Source organism: Phragmites australis, chromosome 8, assembly GCF_958298935.1.
Source record: "Phragmites australis chromosome 8, lpPhrAust1.1, whole genome shotgun sequence".
In the NCBI taxonomy this organism is placed as follows: domain Eukaryota; kingdom Viridiplantae; phylum Streptophyta; class Magnoliopsida; order Poales; family Poaceae; genus Phragmites; species Phragmites australis.
In genome coordinates this window covers 3,930,501-3,956,210 of record NC_084928.1, presented here as the reverse complement: position 1 = coordinate 3,956,210, position 25,710 = coordinate 3,930,501, and the positions used below count along the sequence as shown (strand labels likewise).

The 25,710-nt window shown below is 43.0% G+C and overlaps 3 protein-coding genes and 1 pseudogene across 4 annotated transcripts; all 4 read left to right on the top strand.

Moving 5' to 3' along the window:
• Positions 1-1,232: 1,232 nt before the first annotated feature.
• LOC133926341 (putative clathrin assembly protein At5g35200) lies at positions 1,233-8,621 on the top strand. Of its 2 annotated transcripts, none has more exons than XM_062372234.1 (16): positions 1,233-1,448; positions 2,961-3,091; positions 3,322-3,391; positions 3,684-3,781; positions 3,937-4,078; positions 4,170-4,270; positions 4,858-4,941; positions 5,046-5,096; positions 5,223-5,288; positions 5,396-5,461; positions 6,190-6,270; positions 6,364-6,435; positions 6,921-7,067; positions 7,140-7,215; positions 7,303-7,418; positions 7,868-8,621. In XM_062372234.1, exons 2-16 carry the CDS (start codon positions 2,993-2,995, stop codon positions 8,273-8,275), a joined length of 1,677 nt encoding a protein of 558 aa, XP_062228218.1. In that variant the 5' UTR covers positions 1,233-1,448; positions 2,961-2,992; the 3' UTR covers positions 8,276-8,621. The 2 variants fall into 2 exon arrangements, with proteins under 2 accessions (XP_062228218.1, XP_062228219.1); XM_062372235.1 differs by lacking the exon at positions 1,233-1,448 and adding an exon at positions 1,535-1,688.
• A 1,374-nt stretch (positions 8,622-9,995) lies between these two features.
• On the top strand, positions 9,996-13,706 carry LOC133926340 (uncharacterized). Its single transcript, XM_062372233.1, has 3 exons — positions 9,996-10,567; positions 11,678-11,847; positions 13,039-13,706. The coding sequence occupies exons 1-3, from the start codon at positions 10,111-10,113 to the stop codon at positions 13,555-13,557; spliced, it is 1,146 nt and encodes a 381-aa protein (XP_062228217.1). The 5' UTR covers positions 9,996-10,110; the 3' UTR covers positions 13,558-13,706.
• A 352-nt stretch (positions 13,707-14,058) lies between these two features.
• On the top strand, positions 14,059-18,402 carry LOC133927534 (uncharacterized; annotated as a pseudogene).
• A 1,573-nt stretch (positions 18,403-19,975) lies between these two features.
• LOC133926339 (vesicle-associated membrane protein 711-like) lies at positions 19,976-22,825 on the top strand. Its single transcript, XM_062372232.1, has 4 exons — positions 19,976-20,283; positions 20,964-21,154; positions 21,439-21,602; positions 22,424-22,825. Exons 1-4 carry the CDS (start codon positions 20,064-20,066, stop codon positions 22,512-22,514), a joined length of 666 nt encoding a protein of 221 aa, XP_062228216.1. The 5' UTR covers positions 19,976-20,063; the 3' UTR covers positions 22,515-22,825.
• Positions 22,826-25,710: the final 2,885 nt, after the last annotated feature.

Sequence of the window (25,710 nt, the reverse complement as noted above, 5' to 3'; positions counted from 1 at the left end):
AGGGCAATACACCGGTGGGGGAAAAAAAGAGGAAAGTCGGGACAAGTGAGTCCTACTCAGCACGCACAATTTCTCCCCCAATCATTATTCCACTCCCTCAACTTGACGGCTACGGTCGACTTCCAATAAAGTATACTCTCACATACCTCTCTGCCACTTCCATATTCGTTGTCCTCGTGACACACTGGTCTCTCCTTCTAATCATGTGACTGAACTAATGATCTCCTAATAATTTATACATGGGTATACATTTGTACGCTGTACACGTATGAGAAAGCAGCCTTGATCGCTATTTTCAGTTTCTTGCAGTATACTGGTAGAGTACAACGAACAAGCCTTTAACTACTAGGTACTTTTCACCATAAAATGTCCGTAGAATCCAGTGAAAATGTGACGTTTCGATCGTACTTGTGATGTACAATAGAGTGCTCGAAGGATATGCTTATAGAAAAATCAGATTTTTTTTCCTCAATTGTATTAGTATAGGCGTTTAGACGGAAGATAGAGTGCTAAACACTATTACTTATATTAGTAATAATAAGATAATTAATTATATATAAATATCTATAATTTTTGTTAATATTAAAAATTATAATTTTTATATAGATATTTAACCCTCTATTTTCTTAAACATCTGACTAGAAGCACTTAATAGTTTTCATGCCTAGATACCTCGCTTCCGAATTTGTTTCTGAAAGTCTAAAAAAACTAACCACGAAACCACGAAACTGACAAACAATCATCTTCTTTTAGCAAAGCGAACCTCACTGATAAGCTAAGATCATTGCAAGCCGTTTTCCTTCACAATCTAGATTTCCATCATGAAGAGATTTTTTCTCTTCAACGTTCTAACGATTTTTCTTCACGGTTCTCGTCACGAAGAGATTTCTAAGCTTATTTTCTTCATGACAGGATTCTCTTTTTTTTCTTCACGATCTTTCTTAAAATAAAGCTGTTAGAGATGAGAGAAAATAAAGAGAATATAAATGAGAAAGAGAATCAGAAAAATAATAAAATGAGAGAATATAGTTAGAGATATTCTGATACGTAAACCACCGACGACTACGAGAGTAGAGGAATGAAATAAAAAAGTCGAAGACGGTGCAAAGAAAGCAGGAGGAGCACCGCAAATTAACCCCGGACGCCACTGATTAACTGACGAAGCTTGTGTCTGCTAACCTGTCCGAGCAGTGCAGCGCAGCTCGGCATTGTTTAATTGGGTGCCGCGTCCCTGTCCGGCCACCGGGTGGTGGTTCGCCTCCGGGTAGGCCGAGCTGCGAAAGCGACCGCCCCTCCCCCGCCTCCTCCTACTCTTCTCCTCTCCTCTCCTCTCCTCTCCTCGCCAAGAACTCGGTCCACGTCCCCCTTCTCCGCGCAGGAAAGGCTCCTCCCCCTTTCCTCACCTGAGACTCCTGCTTCTTCCGGAGATTTTTTTTTCTGCTGCGGAGGTGAGCGCTGTGCTGTAATCTTTCTCTTCTCAGCCCCCCCCCCCCCCCCTGCAGCTCAGCCCGAGAGATAGTCTGCTGCTCGCTCGCTCTCTGTGTTGCTTGGTTTCCTATGGGGGCAAGCGCAGGCCTACGGTTCTAGTTATACTGTAGTAAATTTTGTTCTGGGTATGTCGCGTTGCTTTTGGCGATTCTGGGCTTCTGGCGGCGTACAAAGCTTTCTTTTTCTGGGACCTCGTGAAGGTGAAATGTTATCTATTGGTCGCCCGAGCTCAGTTTCAAATCTGTTCTTGGTGCTCTTGTCCTTCGTAGGATTGCTACTGTACTGGCATCGCTGTTTCTTGATCCGTGGCTGCTCAATTGGATCCAGCCAACCTCTTGAAGATTTGGTTGGTGTGCTTGGTGCGGTTTGGGACAGGTGGGGGATGGTCGTCGATGGCTCGCTGAGTGATCCATTGCCTGGATGCGAAATTTGAATTTTTTTTTTCAGTTTTCTGGGAAGTTCTGAAATTTCGGTGCTCTGCCGGGCGTGATTCTTGCCTTGCTCTGCTCAATTCATGGATTCTCTTCATGCTTTTTTGATCCATTTTTTTCCATTGGTATGGCTGTTTCGACCAAAACTGAAATTGCTAGTGAAGGCTGGAGCCTCTCGACCTTAGTTTGAGGCTCTGAGCAGCCTCTTGCAATCGCAATAGTTCTACCCGGTTCTGCCGACGCTTCTGCTATTTTGCTCTGTTCGTGAGTTGTCTACTGCTGAGCCTTAATGTGACGGCCTTGATCAATTTTTCATCATTTTAGCTCTTTGATCTGTTCAGACGCTCGGCATATTACGGAAGCTCACTATGTTATCGTACTGCCGTTTCTCTTGCCGCTGTGTATCCGTTTAGTGCGTCCAGAGATTCTCGTTGTGTTTGTTTCCTAGAGTTCATAGATTTTCGGTGCTGTTTATTCTTCCGTTTCGTCCTGTTTATTCGTCCGTTACTGTTTGTAGCTCATTTGGATCCATTTGTTTTAGATGAAGCTCGTTTGGATCCATTGTTGTGCAGATCCTTTAGCATTTTTCTTTGATAATGGTACTAATTGCTTCGATCTCTGGTCAATTTGACCTCCTGTGTGGTTCAGCGTTTGTGGTTTCCGTGTAATGCATGAAATAGTTTCCCACATGACCTGATATACGTGAAATCACTTGCTTGAAGTAAATTCTTTGTACATGATTCAGTGTTTTGATCGGTTGTTATGGTTCTTAGTTTGGTGCGCAACAGTGTTTCTTTCTGCCCTTCCAGTCTTGTTTGCTGAAGGAAAGCTGGAACATTTTTGGGCTCCATGCATTCATCACCCAACTGCAACCGCGTAGTTAGTCATTTCTTGTACGGTAGGCTGCAACTGTAGATGTAATTGGACGGGTTAAGATTAAGGAGATGTTTTGCCTATTTCTGTCTGTGACAAATAGCATTTCGGTTTCAGATAAGCCGACGTCTCATTTGTACTACGTTTGATTCTTTGCTGCTTATTCAGGTAACTAGGATATCAGCCGGGAGTCGAGGAGAATGGCGGTTGGCGGAACTCAGCCGACCCTCAGGAAGTATCTTGGTGCCCTCAAGGACACGACGACTGTGAGCTTAGCAAAAGTGAACAGTGATTATAAGGTGAAAGCGTTTTCATGATCCCTCTGAATAATATTTGAAAGTTTGCACGCTCAGAATCAGACCTTAAAAAAAACCTGAAATGCTGTTGTTGTGCCTGCGCTTCAGCCTGCTCGATGCCGGTTCTCACCAATTTCACAGAAGGGATTTCCCTTTCTGTATTTCCCTAAAAAAAAAAAAGAATCTGACCTTCACTGCACTCGCTGTGGACTTATCATTCTTCCCTATAACAGGAATTGGACATTGCAATTGTCAAGGCCACGAACCATGTTGAGCGTCCATCAAAGGAGAAGTACATAAGAGGTGATGGCATATCCGCGGAAATGCTGGTTCAAACTCTGAACTGCATCCTATGACTCAATCTCCAAATTTTCAAAATTTTCAGCGTTAATGAAAACTCTAATGATATATAGCGGAACCTCTGCTTTTGAAGACTATAAGCGCTCCTGCTTGAAATTCATTCATTCCCTGTACATATTTTTGTTGTTAGAAACCTGTAATTATATTTTATTGTGCAGTAATTTTCATTCAAATTGTCAATAGTTGTGCCATCATCTTTTATGCTGCCACAAATCACATCTTTATTTGTTTGCAGAAATTTTTCATTCCATTTCTGCTGCAAGACCACGAGCAGATGTAGCTTACTGCATTCATGCCCTTGCCAGACGTCTTTCGAAGACACACAACTGGGCGGTATAGCTTTTATACATTTTAATTTTTCATAGTACTAATGCCATGAATGATTTCCTGTTACTCCTTTTTTATAATGCTTTTCATGGGTGGGTGGTATATAACAACGGAAGTTACAAAGTACTCATGAACCTTTTGCTTGATTATTTATCCACCAGGTTGCACTGAAGACATTGATTGTCATACATCGTGCCCTTCGAGAAGTTGATCCCACTTTTCGTGAAGAGCTTATTAATTATGGCAGATCTAGGTCCCATATGCTGAACATGTCCTACTTTAAGGATGACTCTAGTGCAGAAGGTACTAGTTTTTAGTATTATCCTGGCACTGTCTCTTGAACTATAAATTCTGATTTAAATCTTACCCTATGTGTTTCTATTCTTTCGTTCAGCTTGGGATTATTCTTCATGGGTGCGGATTTATGCTTTATATTTAGAGGAGAGGCTTGAATGCTTCAGAGTGCTCAAGTATGATGGGGAAACAGATCCTCCGGTATGTAATCCAATGCTGCTGTTACTTTACTCTTGTTTCCTGCACTTGCTGGACTTTTCGAAATCTCATTTGCATCTTTACATTTTGTTCTAGTCCATATAACTATGTGTTACATGCTACATATCACTGAAAATAGACTGGCACCATAAGCTTGTGATTTGAGAGAAGAGAATTTTCCAGCTCTGTTCTGACCTTGTTCACTCTAGGACCTGTGGATGCATAATTATTGCATATGCCCAAAATTCAACCTCCTTTGATTATACTACGTGCAATTTGTGCTACACACAGGAAAAGATTGTATTACTATCATGTTATAGCAATTCAATGTTGAATCTTAGTGTGAGAACTGCAATCCATGCTTGTTTGACCAAGGAAATAATGCGATTTTCTACTGCTGTACTTCATGGTTTCCTTGTTAAACTCGTGAATTTTATAATTTCGTTTTCCTCTTCTGTAATTTGTCATACATCAGCTGATTAGTGATTAGTAGGTTTATTTTTTTTCCTTGAATAGAATTGAAGTTTTTCATCATGAGACAGTAACTGCCAACAATAGTCTAAGTTTATGGACAATTCTTATATCTGCAGAGGACTCGGGATCTTGATACTGTTGCTTTGCTTGATCATCTGCCACCATTACAGCAACTCCTTTTTCGGCTTCTTGCTTGCCAGGTACTCTTTTTGCTACTAATACGTGTACAACTTCACCAGTTCCTGTCTTCCTGTGATTTCATTTACATGTTCAATTCTATTGGCTAATTGCTGAAATTTTATAGCCACAAGGAGCGTCTTCTTACAATATTATAATCCAGCATGCACTTTCAATGGTAAGTACAAATTTTCAGTTCCTTTCTTTCCTTTTTTAAGATTGTATGCTTGTTTCCTTTTAAGCAGTGTACAAGTGGTCTTGGGCCCTTGGTGTTTATTGACTTTGTTTTGTGCATTACTGGTAGGTTGCTTTAGAGAGTGTTAAGATCTACACCGCAATTAGTGATGGAACAATCAATCTGGTTGACAAGGTGAACATTCTTGTGCTTACGACCTTGGACTAGTTTGTAAAATCTGCTAAATGATTGCTATGTTCCTTTATTTTCTCATCAAACTTAAAGCTTATTCCCAAACACAGTTCTTTGAGATGCAAAGGAATGATGCTGTTAGGGCACTTGATATATACAAAAGAGCAACTAACCAGGTAAACTGCTAGCCCTTTTCTCTTGCTGATCCATTAATTAAATAGTTGATTGGACTGTTTTTCTTCACTTTTAGCAAGCACATAATTCAAAATCCTTGCTAGAGCATAAAGAGGATCTAGCTATGTATTAGGGGACTTAGAATGGAAGGACTTATGTGATATTCATTCAATTCTTTTTGAGAGACTACTGTTATTTAAGCTTCCTATGATCTTGTTCCTAGCTAGTTTACCTTTCCTGATGAAGACAGTGGAACATATATCAGGAGGCAGGCAGCTCATTCTATTTGACCATTTCCTTTCCCCAAGTAGTCTGTCTTTTTATTGTAGCACATGAACAAACACTGTTAGAAAATGTTCACTATCAAGTATCAACACCTTTTCTTCAATCAGGTTTTAGATATCTATATATGGAGTATTGATAAAATTAATCTCGAAGCACAAAAGGTTTTTCAGTTTTCACTTTAGCATCGTTAGATCTGCTGGCGTTGATCCATTCTCAAGCTTCAATTCTGAACCACTGATTCAGTCATTGAAATTCTGTTGAGATGAGAATATGTAGGCTGACTGATATAGTAATATTGATGGGTTTTCTCTGTTTCTTTTTCTTTTCTTTTTTCCGCACAGGCTGAAAGACTCAGAATGTTATGAGAATATGTAGACAGACTGATATAGTGATATTGATGGGTTTTCTCTGCTTCTTTTTCTGTTTTTTTTTTCTTTCCGCACAGGCTGAAAGACTCTCAGAATTTTATGAAGTGTGTAAAACTATACACATTGGGCGTGGTGAGAAGTTCTTAAAAATTGAACAGGTTTGATAAATGTTCCGTGAGTTCTTTGCAAGTCTATTTTTTTTGTCTCCGGTAGCAATTTACTGATATCATTCTATTGATGACTTCCTGCAGCCTCCAGCATCATTCTTACAGACTATGGAGGAGTACGTAAGAGATGCTCCCACGATGGCTCAAAAAGATAAGGTTTGGAAACTATTGAGACCTGAACTCACATATGGATTGTATGTTTTGAACTCAAATAAGATGTCTTCAGATTGGAATGCCCACAATCACAAACATTATGGATCCAGTTCAGAAACAATTCTACCAAAATAACTATTTTTTGTTTGCATAATGCTGCAATCAGGGATTCTTAGTCCGTTATACATTCTGCAATTAGATTATGTATAGACTGTGAATTTTAGCAACCTTATATGCGACAAATTATGGTGATTATATATTGGAAGTGAATCTAAATCGATGCACTGTCTACTGAAATATCAGATTTGGCATGTTCCTGTACATTTGAAATATCAGATTTGAATCTTCACACTTATCTTGTATAGTAAATGGCTACCAACTTCTCAGCTTGAAGTTTTTCAGGAGGACCTTCAATCATCTTGTTAATTTAGTTTGACATGTTCCTCATTGGGTTGTCTTGTATCTGAGCACATTTTGTTTGTTTTCAGGTACTGGCGATAGAATATAAAAAGGAGCCAGAGGAAAAGCCAGCTTCACCTCCTCCAGCCCCAGAACCAGAACCAGCACAGGAACCCGAGCCAGAACCGGAACCAGTAAAAGAGGAACCACCAGTAGCTGAACCAACAGATTTGCTGGTAACACTCTGTGGTACTAATAAGCAGTCACTATTCATGTATTCTCCTGCTAAAATTTATTTTGCCTATTAGGGTCTGAACGAACCACACCCTGCCGTGGCTGAGATAGATGAGAAGAATGCTTTGGCACTGGCAATCGTTCCGATAGGTAAGTTTCGTGCGAATGAAAATTGGTCACACCACTTGAAGTTGGTTAAGTGAGAGGCATGCCCTTTAATCTTGCTTATTGTGGCAGATGATGCTCCTAAAGCTGCTCCTGCTAGTTTTGAAAATGGAGTCACAGGCTGGGAACTGGCCCTTGTCACGGCACCAAGTTCAAATGAAACTGCTGTCACCTCAAGCAAGAAATTGGTAGGTTACTCAAGCACTTATCTCGCAAATGCAGAATTTTTCAGAAGAGTAAATTTCACTAACCTATAACTATTTGTATATTTGTAACGTAAAACTATAACTTGTTAGATCTATTTTATAAAATTATAACTATTTGTGCTCTTAGTAACGCAAAACTACAACTTTTTAGTTTAGTTCTATCCGTTAGCCACATATTTTCAGTATAATAGGGAAAACGAGTAATGTGTGGCTGATAGGTGGGCCCAAGCTAGAAAGTTATAGTTTTGTGTTATTAAAAATATAAGTAGTTGTGATTTTGTGAAATAGATTTTAGAAGTTGTAGTTTTATGTTACAAATGTAAAAATAGTTGTATGTTGTGAAATGTACTCTTTTCAGAAAGATGAAGCACAACTTACATCACTATTGCTTTGGCTTAATTTGCTTACCAAAAATTTGGATTTTTCTTCAGGCTGGTGGGCTGGACTTGCTCACCCTTGACAGCCTATACGACGACGCGAACCGAAGAGCGAGCCAGACCGCAAGCTACAACCCCTGGGAGGCCGCCGCACCGATGATGCAGATGGCACCTGCGATGCGCGACCCGTTCTACGCCTCGGGCGGGTTCGCGGCGCCCCACGCCGTACAGATGGCCGCCATGGCGCAGCAGCAGCAGGCCTTCATGCTGCTGCAGCAGCAGCAGCAGATGATGACGATGGCAGCAGCAGCCCCGGCGCCGGTGGTCCACCAGATGCCGGTGCAGCAGGCCCCGGCCAACCCGTTCGGGAACCCGTTCGCGGCCGCCGGCGCGCACCCGTACGGCGCCGCCGGCACGCCGCTCCACGCCGGGCCCGGCAACGCCTACACGGGGCTGATCTAGCCATCCAGCCCGGCGGTTTCTTGCATGGTACCATTCTTTTTGTCCTCGCACGTTTTCTCGTCGCCGGTGTGATGAACTGTAGCAGGTAGAGGCCGGCGGTCGCGGCCATATATAGCGTCAAGGTTGGGTGTACACTGTATAGGAGCAAGCAGGTCAGTGGTGCTGGGGTTCGTTCGGTAGAAGGCGATTGTATTATATTGTCTGGCGTTTTGATTTTCGTTTCATGTGCAGTTGAGAGTCATTCTGTTGTTGCGATCGAGGAGACACGACAAGTCGAGATTGAAATTGGATTATTCATGGACATTGGATATACGGTCAAATAATGTGACAGTTCTTTCTTAGTTCAGCTATGGTAAATCTTTGTATGCTACGTGCCTCATCCATCGCTGATTTGCGCGATCGAAACTGTTTGTGAGATCGCGTTGTGAATCTGCGCCGTCCGATCATGCGTGATCATGCCGAAGCAGCCGCCCGAGATGTGTACGTCCTCATCGCACAGCCACCGGCAGTAGCATTTGGGCAACGCACCCAGTCTAGAGGTGCGCGCAGGTGAGAGATCACATCAGTGATTCCATCACATCACATAACAGGGGCAGCGGGAGGAGGGGAGGGGCAGATAGGGATCGAGATCATCTACCTTTATCCAGTAAAATCATCGCACTACAGTAACAATAAATCTCGTTCCAACGGCTGCTCCCGGAAGGGCTAAAGTCATAGATACTGTAGTGTGGTAACTTCACTCTGTAAAGTTAGAGGATCTCAATCCGACAGATGGTGGTTAAAACGGGATCTCACCGACAAGAGAGGAAGAGATGAGCTCAAGTCGACCCGAAAGAGACCGAACCTATCTCATATGGTTCAGCTAGAATAAAAGAGAAAACTAAAAAGAAAATAAATTAAAATAAGATAATAACAAGGAAATCAAATACCGTAGATTTTATTGTGAGTGATAAACGAAACCAACAAAAATGTATAAGCAAAGCATCTCTTAGAGCAATTCTAACCGGTTACTATTCAGCCCGCCATTGATAGATTTAGGGGTCGAAAAAAAATCCGGCTCCAACCGACTCTCTAATCAGACCTTACTATTTTGGTTATCCAATATGATCCGATTTGCTCACCACAGTTAGAGAGCCGGAGAGGATCACTGTCCATGACGTGATCTTCAGTTTCCCCTTCACATCTCCTGTACTCAAAACAGTGATTTTGTGTTACTCTAAAAATTCTAGATTTTTTTTATATGTTTCATATTCATATGTGACCTATTTTAATCGGATTCATAAAAACCCATATATAATTAAAACTAAAATTATTCAAAAAAAACTACTTTTATAACTTCTAACAAAAATTGTTAGGGTCTCAAATAAATTCCTAAAAATCTAAGAAAATTCACTAACATTCTTATTATATGATAGAATCATTTCTAAAATTATTTCTAGTCCTAGGTTTTATGGTGAAAAAATAAGTTCATTTGTAATACTCTATTTATATGTGTTTTTATTATTTCATGTGATATTCTTATTTTAATTCAATTTTAATTAAAAAAAATTTAAACACATATAAAATATAATCGTTACAAATATTTTTTATTTATAAAATACTAATAAATATATGTGAGTGAAATTTAGGGTGAGATTTAAGAGTATGTGGAGAAATAGAGTATATATATAGGAAACGAGATTTAAAGCCCTTAGATATGAAAAAAAAAATCAATTCTCTCCTCTCTCTCGAGCCCTCCAGCAAGTCCCAGTCATTGTCTCCCCCATCAGCACACCCCACCCAGGCGAAAGCAAGCAGGCAAGCAACCCCGCAAGCGAGCGAGTGGCGGCGGGTGGATGGCGCGCGGGCTGCGCGGCGTCCGCGACGACCTCTCCGAGCTGGGGCGCCACCTCCTCGACATCGCCTGCTTCCTCCACCCGCTCCTCAACCCCGCGCACACCGACTCCCCGCCGGCCACCCCCACCCGCCGCGCCGCGCGCCCCCGACGCTCCCCGTCCCCGCACCCAGCCGCGCCGCCCTCCCCGTCCCTCCTCGCCGGCATCCTCTCCGACCTCGCCGAAATCGGGGGCTCCTTCCGCGGCGGCTTCGCCCGCGCCGCCACCCCCGCGCCCCCGCCCGACCACCCCGCCTCTGCTGCGGTCGAGTCCCTGCAGGCCGCTTGCCTGCCGCCGCCTGATGCTGCTTCTGCTACCGCTGATGCGCAGGTGGCGGATGATGTCGTGAGAGCAGCGCGTGCCCTCGCCGCGCGGCCCGAGGCGTGGATTGACTTTCCCGTGCTCGACCTCGATGAGAGTAATTTCTCTCTTCTCAAATTCTGATAGTATGATCGTTGCTTGGTGCGCAAATATCGACATCTGTTAACGCAAGTTGCGCCTATGATGTGGTATCTTGGAGTGGTTTCCTGGCGTCTGTGTGAAGGTTGCTGATTTGAGAGTTTTACTAGATTTTAGTGGAATTTATAGGGATGCGAACTAACTCAGGAATTCAACTAGGACTAGGTTGGTCGAAGATAACTGCTGTGAAACTGTGTAAGTGTGTGCCATGGGATAATGGTGCGTGAGTGTAAAAAGTTGATGACCTTGAGTTCTTTTTGATGCGAGTATTGGTGGATGGAACGATCAGAGAAAGAATAAAATAATCGAGGTGTTATTCAATGTTCTGGCTCCAGATTTCGGGTCTCCTCATATTCCCGTTGTTTATGCTGTTTCGGGGTATACTAGTTTTTGAATGGATGGCATGAAGTAAAATTTCTGTGGGAAGCATGGTTTTAATAAGCCAAAGTGGACATCTTATGTTAATGATAGTAGTTTTTTTGCCCCTTAGATTGACTCTTAAGTTTCTCGGAATAAGCTGAAACTATATATGGATAAACTGTTATGATGTACTATGCTTGGGCGTTGGGAGTTTGTCTTCTATGCTATTGAGTACAGGTCTCTAAAAGATATCATGAAGTCATGGTTTTGTTTTGTACTTCTGATCCATATGGTATTCATGATTATAATCTGACTTATTATATAAGACTTAGTATAAATTAGATGCATTATCATGGATTTGAATAATGGTTTACTGTTTTACAGCTGTAATAGGGACTTTCTTACATATACAACTATATTTAGTAAATTCTTTGATGTTTAATTATAGATCATAAAGATATCTTGTTTGTTTTGTGCTTTCTACTGATTCAAGTTCAAGTTTTTCTTGCCTTTAGTTCTCCTTGGATCAGTTAAGTTTGACATGGTCGTTCCATAACTTTTGAAATCTTGAAAATGTGGGCTTAGTATTACTATGAATTATTTTTCTCAGCTCCCTTTTTTTGGAAGAATCATTTGTGGCTGTTGTTTTTCTGTGCTACGAAACCTTATTGGTCTTTTAGTGCAATAACATTGTGTTTACTGTTTGCAGATTCTATAATTTCTGATATCCAAAGAAATCATATGGAATCCATTGAAAAACTTGTTCCAGATTTAGCCTCTCTGCGGACTAGGCTCTGTCCTTCTTACATGGATGGAGATGTATTCTGGAAGATATACTTTAGGCTGCTTGAGTCGAACATAAATGAGCATAGTTCAGAGGTATGTTAGGACATACAGTTTTGATACATCGTTCTCTACTAGCATGCTTTTGGTGGTAAAACACATTTTCGATACTATTTTAGTTCTAACAAGTTCCGGTTTGGAACTGAGATGTTATTAGAGCATGGCCTGTAAGCTAATAGAGCTGGAGCTGGAAGCATGTTTAAACTAGTTTTCTTTTCCCATTCTAGTTGATATAATACTAGACATACTCTTCTACTATTGTTATGGAAAAGCTATACTTCCACAGAAGTTAAAAGACACTACCTCTTTTTAATTATTACAGAAGGCCCCTACTTCTAAGGAAGCCTAAATTACTATAGTCTCTCTTTCACAACTCATCATTCTGTCTGGACTAGGGATATTAGCACCTGATTCTATTTATTTGCAAACCTTATTCGTGACTTCACAAGTCAAATATGTAGCAGATCTTTATATTGGATGCTGAATTCTGGAAGCATCAAGGTTCAGCTACTAAAATAGTGGCATTATCACATGAGCGTGTTGGTTATCTATATACTCTCCAGTCACAAAAGAGTGTTATTTTGGGTTGCGTGCAGTCAACACATTTAACCTTTGTCGATCAATATCTTTTGAATATTTCGATTGAACTTTTGAAAATGGTATAGCTAGATTTGTCTTGAAATGAAGTTTCATAATATAACCTTGCTATATTTTACATGTATTTTATACTAGTAATTAGTGGTCAACGTAGGATGTTGGTGATCTTGTCGATGTCCAAAACAACACTCTTTTGTGATTGAAAGGAGAAGTTCAGCTTCTAGTTTGGCAGCAATTAAGCATAGAGGTGCATTTCTGATATGATTTTTGTGTACCTGTTGGTGTGATCTGTTGTGTTATAGACAGTTTTTTATGCATTCTAGAACTAACATGAGCAATATCAGTCATGTCTATTTGATAGTTGGTGTGATCTATCGTCGGCTTATTTCAGTAAGTAAATACTAGGATTTAGTCCAATAAGCAAAAAAAAAAAAAAGTCAGTGGATGTTGACAATACGAACTAGTTCATAAATCATATATATGGTTTAAACAATAGCAGATTAGCAGTGCTGGAAGAATGGATAATGTGCACTGAAACAATGTTATTTTAAACAGATAGGGAATGTGGATCGCATATTAGTCATTCTAATATAAGCATTGCTTATTAATCTTCACTAATTCTACATGCAGGAAGATAACCGGAGTGTGCCAAGTTCTGTGCATCACGTCAATGAGATAGAGTCAGATTCTCCGCCTCATGTCTGTGAGATAGAAAGTGTGAAAAGCAACCGAGAGGTCTATCGATCTTCAGATGGCCGTGCTTTGACCAAAACAAGGTCGGCGCGACGCATTGATCAGTGGGTGTTCGCAAAGTCGAAATCCGAGGAAAGCATGGATCAGTGGTCCGAAATTCCTTCTGACGTGGAATCCTTTAGAGAAGGTAAAAGATACCTTAGTAGTGAGGAGCTGAGTGATGTTGATAGTGCCAATGTTGTCGTCATGGACAAATACATGGATTCACTTCTCTCCGATCGGAGGAACCTCCTGTACCCTAGTTCCTCAGTTCGCCAGGATTCAGAAAGACGAAAACCTGCTTCGTCCACTGACTACAGCCACCGGCCTCCACAGCCAACTCAGCCTGCATCACTGTCCAAGAAGGAATCATGGGATGTCATTGAGGATTCAGAGTTTGATATACTTGACAGTTAGTAATGGAGATCTTTGCGATCTCTGGGCTGTTTATGGTTCTACTTCCTTATTTCCCTACACTTCACCTGGTTTGTAAATGCCGACATTCAGGTGGTGTCAGTGGTCGTGGGAAATGATCTTTACTAATATATTATAACATTGTGTGCATATCCCCCTTTGTATCTCGAGTGCATCCTATCATCTCGCATGCTGTAAGCCTATAACCTAAGAAAAATATGTTCTGCATTTCTGAGAATTCAAGCGCAGGGAACGTCGATGAGTAGGCGGCCCCGATCTGCGCAGCATTTCAGTGAGAAATTGGAGTGATTTGTTAAAACCTACTAATAGTAATGTATAGCAGATCTGCTACGTGAAATTCTTTGATTTATTTTTTTAGCAAAGAAAAAAAAAAGAAAACAAGGCCCTGTTTCTTTTGTCATTTCTTCAAATTCGTTTCGAATTCATATTTTTCAAACAGGGTTGGCAACGTAGTGCCTGTACCAGTACCCACACAAATGCACGATGCCTTCCGCTGCTTCGTCGTCGTCCTCCTCGTCCTCCCTCTACACATCGGCGCTTCCTCGCCCCTCCGTGTCGACCCCATCCGCGTGCGCGCCCCGGACACCACCGTCGAGGGCGGCGACACCGACGATGACGGCACGCTCTTCAGGCCCGTGGCCGAGCGCTTCGCCTCGTCGTCCCGGACACAAGAGTCGCTGGACGCCATCTGCGTGAAGTACGGCGTCCCAAAGGAGTTCGCCGCGCTCGCCGCCGGCGACCGGCGTGCGTGCTGGCTGCCGCCCCCGGGGGCCGTCTGCGTGTACGCGCACGCACTGGAGGCCGGGATACGCGTCCCGCTGCACGCCTTCTTCTGCGAAGCGCTCGCCCACTTCGGCGTCGCGCCGAGCCAGCTCGCGCCCAACGGGTGGCGCGTCATGGCGGGCTTCGTGGTCCTCTCCCGCTTTGCCGGCGTGCCGCCGTCGCTCGCCGTATTCCGGCACCTCTTCTCGCTTTGCGCGTTCAAGCTCAAGGGATGGTACTGTTTCCGGGGTGGAAGGATGAGTTCTTCCTCCTCAAGTCGCTGGCGGCGGTGTGGCCGTGCCCCGTGGACTGGGGCGAACCGTCTAAGAGCTCCATTTCTGAGCCAGTTCTCACCAGAGAAGAGAAGAACATGGCGGCGAAGCTGCTGCGTGCTCACGGCGCTGCCGTTGATCTCAAGATGTATTTTTGCGAGAGCAACCTTTCTGCTGCCATGATCACTGGCTCACAGCCGCCGCCGCCGCCGCCGCCGTCTTCTCCACGTAGTGCTGGTGCCAAATGTAAAAGTCGAGCATTCCCTGACTCCCGTTACTTGGTTTGCACAAAGATCTTAGTGCTGTGTACGTGTCAGGGATGGATCCATCCGTCTACGACATGATGAAGAGTATGCGGGCGGAGAAGGCGGCAGCGCAGGCATCGGCGGAGAAGGTGACCGTGAAGAGCGAGCCCAGTAGCGACACGCTGTTGTCCGGGAAGAAGAGGATGCTGGCGGAGGATGTAACACCCTGCAGTACCACAAGCTCGGAGCGCTACCAAACTGACTTAGATCCAGTCGAATAAATTTTTTTTGGCAACATCCCCTCTGTAATTAGAGATATAACTGATTAATCACCACGCGTAAAGAAATATATCATCACACTAATGATATTAAACATCCTAGCAAACGAGTAATATGTATCGATTATACATTCATAACATAATGAGATAGACATATAATACAACAGCTAAGAGGAACCAAACTGATATTACATCCAAATAGACAAAATGTGAAGTTGATCGTGCATGAATCGTGGTGCTATCCATCCTGCATGCTCGATGTTAACTCGAGACGCACTTGAAAAGATAGTAATAGTGAGATTCAAAAATCTCAAGAAGTAAATTGGTTTAACAAGCTATTTAGCTACAATTGATTAAACATCATCTTTAATAAAGATAAGAAGTTGAAATAATTAACTAGAAAAAAACATATAATCCTAGCCATACAATGACAACCACATTCTGTCATCCGCTAGCTATGAATCACCATAGCAGCATCATCAAAACAGTATTAAAGACTTTCTTACAATATAAGAATGTCATCCATGCAATTGTAGTAAAGATATCCATGCCAATGCAAATGTATGCATCTGTCATGCTCTTCTTCACTCTTACCTCTCCACGGGCAACATAAGTGTGTGCGACATATCCCTCCACGTGCAACATATGGCGTTATATTGTTACAATCACAGCCATAATACAATGACAAAACTTTCAATGCAAGATGATATACTTCATACATAGCCAATAACATAACTCCTAAGATATACATAATGCTTCCAAAATTGCATATTATAATGACTGAACAAGTACAAAGTGATAAATCTCACTTCCTGCACTTCATAACTCAAGAATCAAGCAAACTTCCGAAAAAGTTAACATTAAGCAAATAAGATTATGCATAATCAAGAGACATAACTTTCAACATAGACATATACATCATGCTTCGCATATGAGAAATATAAATAACTTCACGAGAGAAGATCTAACCCACTTCCTTTATCTCTTAGAACATGGTTGTTTAGGCTTTTACTTCTGGCTTTTCTGCTACCAGAAGCTAGAAGCTAGAACAAACGGAATTTTCTGAAAAGCTTGCTTATGAGGAAATGAATTAGAAGCTGATAAGCTAGCTGAGAGTAGTTTTTATGAGAAGTGATGTGCTAAGAGTTAAAAAATTATTGTAAAAACCAACATCTAAAATCCAAAAACAGCTTTTCAGAAAAGCCAAAATCACAACTTTTCAGAAAACCCAAAAGTAGAAGTCTAAACACACTGACCCTTAATCCAGGAAAAATAATCCAATCTTCAAAAAGCAGAAAGTAACACATTCACATTTCATTTAATAAAATATTAGTATGTGCTATAATTAAAAGATAGAGGTAATCAAATAACAAGTTAAAACATAGCAATTCGCTAGATTCACTTGCCTTCACCGACAACAGAGACAGAGACTAGCTACGTCTTGAAGCGGCACCACGTAAACCAATGCATACATTAGTACCAAAATGCCACAACAATAAAAGGAAAAGGAGACACACTCCTCCGCTTGAAAACCCCACATACACAACATCCGAGGGTTACGAAAAACCATCTACCTAATTGCTTGTAAGACACCAAGCGAGAATCTACTCTAGCTAGGTCGAAGATCGAAAAACAAAACAATGACGCACGGACTAACCCTTGCCAGACAACAACACTAATTTAACAAAAACTCATAAACCATTTAATCAAAAAGACCAAGACCAAAGCCAACGAAAAACTATCAACGGGGCCTACAACCTTCGTTTTAACCATACGATCAAATTCGATACCGGTTAGGCCTAAACTTTAAAATTATATCATTACAGGGTAAACGTATCATTGAATTACCAAAATGACGAGAAGATCGAACGCTCTCCACTAACCACAAGCATTTAAAGACTAACTATAAGTCACCTTAGTGGCGAGAAACTTGAATCGACGATGGATTTAATAGAATTCCAAAAATCTTCCTCCCTTTTCTCTTCTTCTTCTTCCTCTTCCCTTCTCCCTTCTTCTTCCTTTTTCCTTTCCTTTTCTTTCTTTCTTCTTTCTTTCCTTCTTCCTTTCCTTTCTTCCTTCTTTCTTTCTTGCTTCGGCCGGCCCCTCCTTCCTCTTTGCCCCTCTTGCCCCACCTTCTCCACGGCGGCGCTACGAGGGGGCGACGTAGATGGGGCGGCAAGATTGCCTGTGACAAGCGCCTCAGCAATCGACGAGGTGGTTAGTGGCGGCCGATGTCCCCTAGGTAAGGGCGAGGGCGTTGGACAGCACAGGTAGGGATCGGTGTGGTGACCTATCCTCTCTCGGTCATATACTCTCTATTTTTTCATCTAATGATTAGATTTATTGGACTCGCTACGGCTTCACCGAGTACTCAAACGGGACATTAGATAAAAAAAACGAATACATCTTGACGAAATCGACGCATTTACGGTCTTCCATCGTCCATTCGAGCAACAGATGAAAAAGACAAATTTTGCACCCCTAAGAGGTGCCGAGGTCAACTTCTAAATTCCTGAAAAAGATTCTCAAGTATTACAGAGGACGACACAAATCAGGGGCTGTCTCGCCCTGAGCCGAACACGCCACTTGATCATGCCCACGGTTCGGTGTCCGGTACGTGTTCTCCGGTCCCGCCGGGCTCCTTCATCCAGAAGCCATCAAACATTGGCTATGACCATGATCAACAGCCACGGCGCGTGCCCGATGGACATGACGGCGACACCGCCGACTGGGAGGCCGCGCGGCTGCTGCTGCAGGGCATTGTCACGCCGTCGCGGGAGCGGTCGTTCGCGGCGGCGAAGCCCTCCGACGTCATCGCCTCAAGCTACATAACAATGCTCCAGGTGCACGGCCAACGCAACTCGATCGTTACGTGAATGGTCTCATTCTAAGTCTCTTGTGATCGTGGGCGACGCTCGCAGGCCGCGAACTACGGCGTCGTTCTCGCCGGGCTACACGCTGGAGCTCGAGGTGAAGCTGGCGGCGCGGGAGCGCGACGCCGCCGCGGAGGCGGACGCGCTGCGGCAGGAGCTGGCGAAGGCGAAGGCCGAGCTCGCCAAGGCGAGGAAGGCGGCGGTGCACGAGTTCTTGGGCTCCACGGAGCACGTGTGCCGGCTCGCGGAGCACGCGCTGGGAGGGTACGAGCGCCGCATGGAGGACATGAAGCGCGTCGCGCTGTGCCGATACCCGCACCTCGACCTGGCGCAGCTCGTCGTGCCGCCGGACGGACCACCGCAGCGCGTGCCGTCGGGTGCAAGCGTTAAGACTTAAACTAATGTTCTTCGTGAGGCGCTGCCAACTTACCGTTAAGCTATTGTCGGACGTTTTTGGCGTGCCGGTCGCTAATCCGCCGTCGTGCGTGTTTGATCAAATATATCTATTTATCATGGCAAAACATTTCATCAGACCGTATATATATGATGATTAATCTTAGTGGATTTTTCACGTGTCTGATGTTTTAGAAACATGAATCACATTTTTTCACCATTGGATCATGCTTGTAAAGTGAAATTGGTTAGGTTTCCGGAGGTGACAGTGGCGCTATTGATCGTAGAATTGAAGGGCTGTTAGTGGTTTCTCGCTGTCAGTTTCGAGTCGAGTTAGCATGTTATGTAGCGGGATGCAATGGGGATATCGGATTTCGCAAGGGTATAGTGAGTACCAAAAGCAGGGGAAGAGAAGGTGATGAGATGGCTGTTTGGTTGTGGCGGTGTAGGCTAGTGTGATTAAAGTGCATCAAACATAACCCTTTGCTCGAAGTAAGATGTCCCTCCCTCACAATATTTGCTTGAAGGTAATTTTCAAGTGTTCTGCTTTTCTTACAGAGGATGTTGTTCAATGTAGATCCAGTGTCGGAGCAAGGCTTGACAGCGGGCTAACCTCCCTATGAACCAACCGTGATGTATATGGGCCAAAATAATACTAATGCAAATGAATTTGCAAGAATTCAATGGATAATTACAGAAATTTTAAGATCATGGAGGGGAGGGGGGGGGGGGTGCCAGCACCACCCTCTCCCTCCGTCCGTCCTCTTGACTCTTTGAGGTGGCACGGTACATGCAAACTTGGCTAAAACTTGACTGCTCCGGCTCGGACTAGTGCAAAACAACAAAAAGTTATTGCGGAATGGGGCGAGCACGAGTCCGATATAGTTCTCGAATAGCCTTATAAAATCAAACGAAAATTTTTACATAATCTTACACATAGGACTTATCTGAACTATTCATCTGTATTGAGATTCATATAATTTAAATAAAAAAAATTATAGATCAGATAAGAAGAATCAAGAGATATATAAGAGCACCATAATACGAGAATAAGAGAGGTAGTAAGAACTTATTGTCGACAACAAATATTCTAGGATGCCATTAAAACAGGCAGTAGCTTGCTACCAGCAATAACACTACTACCAGGCAATCAGCATTTTAAAAAAGATTATTTCTCTTTCGTCCATTCATCTCTTGCTACTAGATATTATTTTTTATTAAAACATGAGTCCTATCTTGATCCCCACACTATTATTATATATTATGCCAATTATAACAACTATTATTTACCGACATACAACCCACGTAACTATCCAATTAGATAATAAATATTATGATCCTACTAAATATCAAATAGAAAAATTATAGGACTAAAATAAACCATATGCATTCGCCATTGCTGTCCCAAAACCCCAACCCAACCGGCCAACTGTTCTGCGACTAACCAACGCGCCCAAAACAACAGGTGCATCTGTACACGCACGCGCCGTGCGGGCCCCACAGGCAATTAAACGAGGAGACAGCGGCCCCACCCAGTAGCGAGCCAGCTTGGGCTTCGTTCATCCCAACCTGTCCCACCCACCCCTCTCTCCCGTCCCTGCCTTTTCTTCCTCCCCTCTCCTCGAGTCTGCACGGCAGAGGGCGGAGCCGGAGGAGGCGGAGGAGATGGCGATCCTGTACGCGCTAGTGGCGCGGGGGACGGTGCTGCTGGCGGAGCACAGCTCGGCGGCGACCAACGCTGGCGCCGTCGCGCGCCAGGTCCTCGAGCGCCTCCCCGACGGCGCCGCCGACAGCCACGTCTCCTACACGCAGGACCGCTACGTCTTCCACGCCAAGCGCACCGACGGGATCACCGCGCTCTGCATGGCCGACGACGCCGCCGGACGTAAGCACTCCACCCATCCCAGTATCCCACCCATCCATGTTTCCTGCTACCGATCGCACGCGGGATTGTTCCAAAGCGATTGGGATCCGCGGGTGCGGTGGGATTACGTGGCCGCGCGCCATAGGCGGGCGGAATCTCGGAGATCCGAGGGAGTAACTGGAGGTTTTGTCGTGATGCGCGCCTCCATCTGGTGTCTGCTACTCTGCTACTCCCTCAGGGGATCGGTAGATCTGGACAAATCGGGGAGTTGCGATTGGATTCAGTTATAGGCTTATAGCCAGCCAAATGGCGTCTGAGAATTGATGGGCTGGGATATAGGTTCAGTGTGTCTTTTTTTTCGAGTTTTGGATTTGGCTGCAGCTGTTGACTTTGGGATTGAGCTCATTTGTTGCTGCAAAAGTGCAACTTATTAGTCTACCAATTCCCGTATAATGCTGATTGTTGGCTCCGAGTTCTTTGTTGGTAAAACCAAGAGCAAATTCTACTTGTTGTGTCTTAATATCTTATCCTGTTGACATTAAGCCTTGTGAGATGACGGATGATGCCTGATCTGTACTAGCCACATCTTCCACATTAAGTATCAACTAGAATTTGATGCCATGGAGTTTCGTGTCGATATGCTACTATGTCTCTTTTCCGCAATGCAGACCAATAACCTTATTAACTTTCTTGTGTCACAGGACGAATTCCCTTTGCATTTTTGGAGGATATTCATGGAAGATTTGTCAAGACGTATGGCCGCGCTGCGCTGACTGCCCTTGCGTACGCGATGAACGATGAGTTCTCAAGGGTCCTGAGCCAACAAATGGACTATTATTCAAATGACCCTAATGCCGATAGAATAAATCGCATGAGAGGTGAAATGAATCAGGTTTGCACCCCTTTTTTCAGTTCTTCTATGAAGACTTGCGTGTATTGGAGGAAATATGTTCTGAAAACTAACATTGAATGTATGTTGTGATTTCCAATCTTATAAACAAGAAGCGGAAAAGACCATGCATGTAGTGCTTGAACTGTCACCTTTGTGAAACTGCTTGTTGTTTCCATATACTTGTTTTAGACCAAACCATAAAAAACATTCCCACAGATCTATCATATCACCAAGAAAGATTCCAGCAATTTAAAAGATATTTACTGTCCACTATTCTCTTGCAGGTCCGTAGTGTTATGATTGATAATATTGATAAAGTCCTTGAAAGAGGTGATCGTTTGGACCTGCTGGTTGATAAAACTGAAAATATGCAAGGAAATACGGTTCGATTCAAACGACAAGCTCGGCGCTACAGAAACACTGTTTGGTGGAGAAATGTTAAGCTCACGTATGTGATATTCCAACTAATTAAGAATACTTTGTTATCATATTTTAGCTTGTGTATTGATCTTTCCTTTCCCTTTTTCCTCATGAGTACTCTGTGTGGTTCTGGTTCATGAACTTCCCACTGAATTGTCGCACCCACCATGGACTTGCTTAATTTTGCTTCTTAATGTCCACCTCAGCTGCAGGTTGTGTTAAAAAACAATCCACTAAGCAGTTCCCAACATGGTTTTATGCAGTAGATTTGAATGCAACTTTGTGGATATGGTATTTTATTGTGTTTTGTTTGCAATAATAGTGATCTATATATAGGGCTTCACTCAGCCATATTAATATCTTGTTGATCCTGTCATAGTAGTATGAGCAACATAGATCTAAACATAAGATTATCTTCTGGCTAAAACAAACCAAAGAAATTACATCAATGGTGTTGATAAGATGTGGAATGGATGAACTGTTATTGGTTTGATGCAGAATGATAAAATGTGGAGGCAGTGGTTGTTTGAAATTGTCTTGCATCTGGGGAGTTGTTGGTTATATGTTCTAAATTAATTCTTAACTTAATGGGATGCATGTAGCCTGAATGTAGGCATATAGTCGATGAATTTCAGGCATAGGTTTAATCTATTTCTCCTTTTTATCATGTCAAGCAGCATTCTAACATAGCCTACACTACACTTGAATAATGATTATATGTGAAGCTTAATGCCATAGCCATTATTGTTTAAGTCTTAGTATGATACACGATGTTTTATTTACTCAACTGCTATTTGAGCTTGTCTGCAATATGCATCTCATGTACATATATTCTGTCTGTTTCTGCAGAGCCGCATTGATACTTCTCCTCCTGGTAATAATATACGTTGTGCTTGTCTTCGTCTGCCATGGATTCACCTTACCTACTTGTATACGGTAAAGTATGGTCTGAGCATCCTGTCTTGTGGCGTGCCTGTTTATGTCCCTGTCCATGGGAGCATCTATTGCAATACTATTGCAATTGGTTTTTGCGTAGAGGAGTAAAGCTACAACTTATGGTGTAATTGTGGTGCATTGATTGTGAAAACTAAAGATGTAAACTTCGCATAAACTGCTTCTTGTCGGTATGTCTATGGCATAACTCAACTGATTGTGCCTGGGTTGTTTATTTGCGACTATTCTTGTGTTTGTACATGAATTTAGTTACGGCTATATTGTGACAATGGTAAAAATGTATTGTAATCTGTTGAATTTGACAAGATGACATACTCACGGAGTTGTCATGAAAAGCTTCTTTTCCCCCCAGCAACATCTATCAACCCCGCCTTTTATCTAGGCGAAGCAAGTGTCGGATTATTATTCTATTATTAAATCAATTTGACAAAATTATTTTACCCCACATATAGACTAGTGCATCGTGCCTGTCCTAACGCTGGACGAAAAGAACTCGGCCATCTTTGGATCACTGGACATTTGGCATAATCAGTAGGTGTTCATTTCAATCTAGTAAGTCTATTGGATACGCGTGCGTCACTTGTATAGTTGTACGTAGCCGTCCCAGCCTTGGGTCAGCACGGTGCAAGTGCCCCGCAAAGCCGGCTCGTGCCGCCAGTGGCGGATCTTGAAAAAAAAGGGAGAGATAAATCTAGCCTAAACTCCGATTAGGCGGGTTAGATTAGCAATTTGTTGACATTTAGTAGTAAAATTAAATGTTTCTTCAATAATTTTTCAATATTAGAGAGGTTATGACCCACTTTGACCCTCACTAACCTCCGCCACTGCGTGCCGCATTGAACCACCATCGCGTGCCCCCTGGCCACCGAAGCAGTTGCTTGCCCGTCCCGCCGTCTGACTCGCAATGCCTGAACCCATCTCCTGCGAGGCCTGCTTTGCCGCGACGGGTCCCAACTCCTAATCCGACCCACGCAGGTGCTGCACGGCATACATGGCAGCCACGACCTACGTTAAAATAATACCAATTTAATAAAAAATTACAAAAATATTATGTATTTTCAAAAAATTACGAAAATAGTATCGGCAAATCAATTATCAACTGCCGACAGGCACATGTCTCACCAAGTGCTTGTCTGCAGGCCAATTACCGACAGAGTACTATTATTGTAGTTTAAAAATATATAATATTTTTGCAATTTTTTATTAAATTAATATTATTATTTTGAAAAAATTCGTGTTGTCACTCCGATGTGGCTGCGTACCCCCGGCTCTGGTAGGTATCCCATGGCCGCCAACAATTGTCAAGACGTGAGATGATAGCCGAAAAGGATTTCCCGTGGCCGCCGGGTAGATCACTCGTGAGATGGAAATCGCCAAGGAGACCCTTAGGGAAGAATAGCAATGGAACGTCCATTTATATTTCATTTCATCGATGGCTTGTTCAGAATAGGGACTTGGTTGTCCGTTAGGTGATCTCATCTCAGTTATCCTTTTTGTTTCGTTGAGTTCCATTATCTAGAGCCTAGAAAATTGCCCCACTTGATGCGTGTTTGTCCGATCTTTCGAAGGCAATATGATAAGTCGATTGGTGGAGTTTCGATGTTGATGATCCAAAGACTTCGACCAGAGCAGATCGAGAACCCTCGCAACCACTACACCACTACTTCGTGGTTATCAACCGTGCAAAGACGCGATTGACCTCAACAAGAAGGTTTTTCCTACAAGCGAATCGAGAACACAAGTAAGAACATGTTGATACAACTTGAATATTGCTAATTACCAATGAAGTGCTCGAGTTGGGGTTCCACAAACCGAACAAGCGGTGAAACTATATAAAACAGAATAATCTAAGTAAAACCCAACCCTAAACTATGACGGCTACTGTGTATATATAGGAGGGACGTGAGGAGATCGACCTAGGGTTATGCAGCCGTGAAAAGAGGCGTGCACAACTTAGACTCTGACCCCCAACATGATTACAAGACCCAATAGAGTCCAAAACGGTGATGCGACATCTTATTCCTTTGACTCTGACTACACTATAAGGAATATTTGGGCGAGCATAGATCATTGGAAAGGGATCGTCATAAGCTTTCCAGAATGTGCAATATCGCCTAAAACGGACTTCGTATGAGAGAGTTATGCTCGTTTTACTGACGTGTTGTTCTGAGACTCGACCACGACCATAACTTTGACCACGACCATGACTATAGCTTAGCCTCGAGTGTGAGTAGACTTGACCTTTGAGGGGTGACGTCTGGGTAAGGTTGTGGTGCTTCTCTTATGTTCCTAAGTAATAAAATATCACAAGAATTTAGTAGTAATTCATCCAAGGAAGTATGAACAGCGAGAAACGAGTTCACCTGGTGGTCTAATTATCGTCAATGTGCTCTTGTAATTGGACCTTGTATGATTTGAGGAATATTAAAAGTATTGATCGTATCTGAGGAGCCATAGGCTCATCATTCGGTCCACCCAAAAGCAAGGGGGTTTCAAATTGCTCTGTATGTAGATGCTGCAGTGCTTGTGATAAATCCAAGCACGCATGAAGTTTTGGCAATCAAACAGCTCCTAGAGCTCTTTGGTAATGCAACAGGACTTCAAACAAACCTTGATAAGACAGAACTATATCCGATCAGGTGTGATGAGTTAGATATGGATGATATGTTGTACGTTTTCCCAGTAAAAGTAAAGCGTTTCCCTTGCAAATGTTTGGGACTACCTTTACACCTTATAAGCTTCGGAAGGTTGATTACCAATCACTGATCGACAAGCTGGCAGGAAGGATACCTGGTTGGCAGGGCAAGCACCTAACAAAGGTGGGACGGATTGAATTGACAAAATCAGTGCTTACATCTACCGTCATATACCACGCCACAATGTTTAAACTTCCTAAATGGCTTATAAAAATGATTGACAAGATCAGAAAGCATTTCATTTGGTCTGGAGCAGAAGTGGGTGAGGGCAGTGGTTGCAACCTCGTTAATTAGGAGGTAATGTGTAGGCCAAAACGCCTTGGTGGGGCTGGACTTCTGGACCTTGATCGTTTCTGTCGAGCGCTTAGAGTGAGGTGGCCATGGTTTCTTGGACTGATCCTGACATACCATGGAACACTTTCTCAGTGTAGCTGGACAACAACGAGACAAAGCTATTCGTGGCATCAACGAGACAGAGCTAGACTT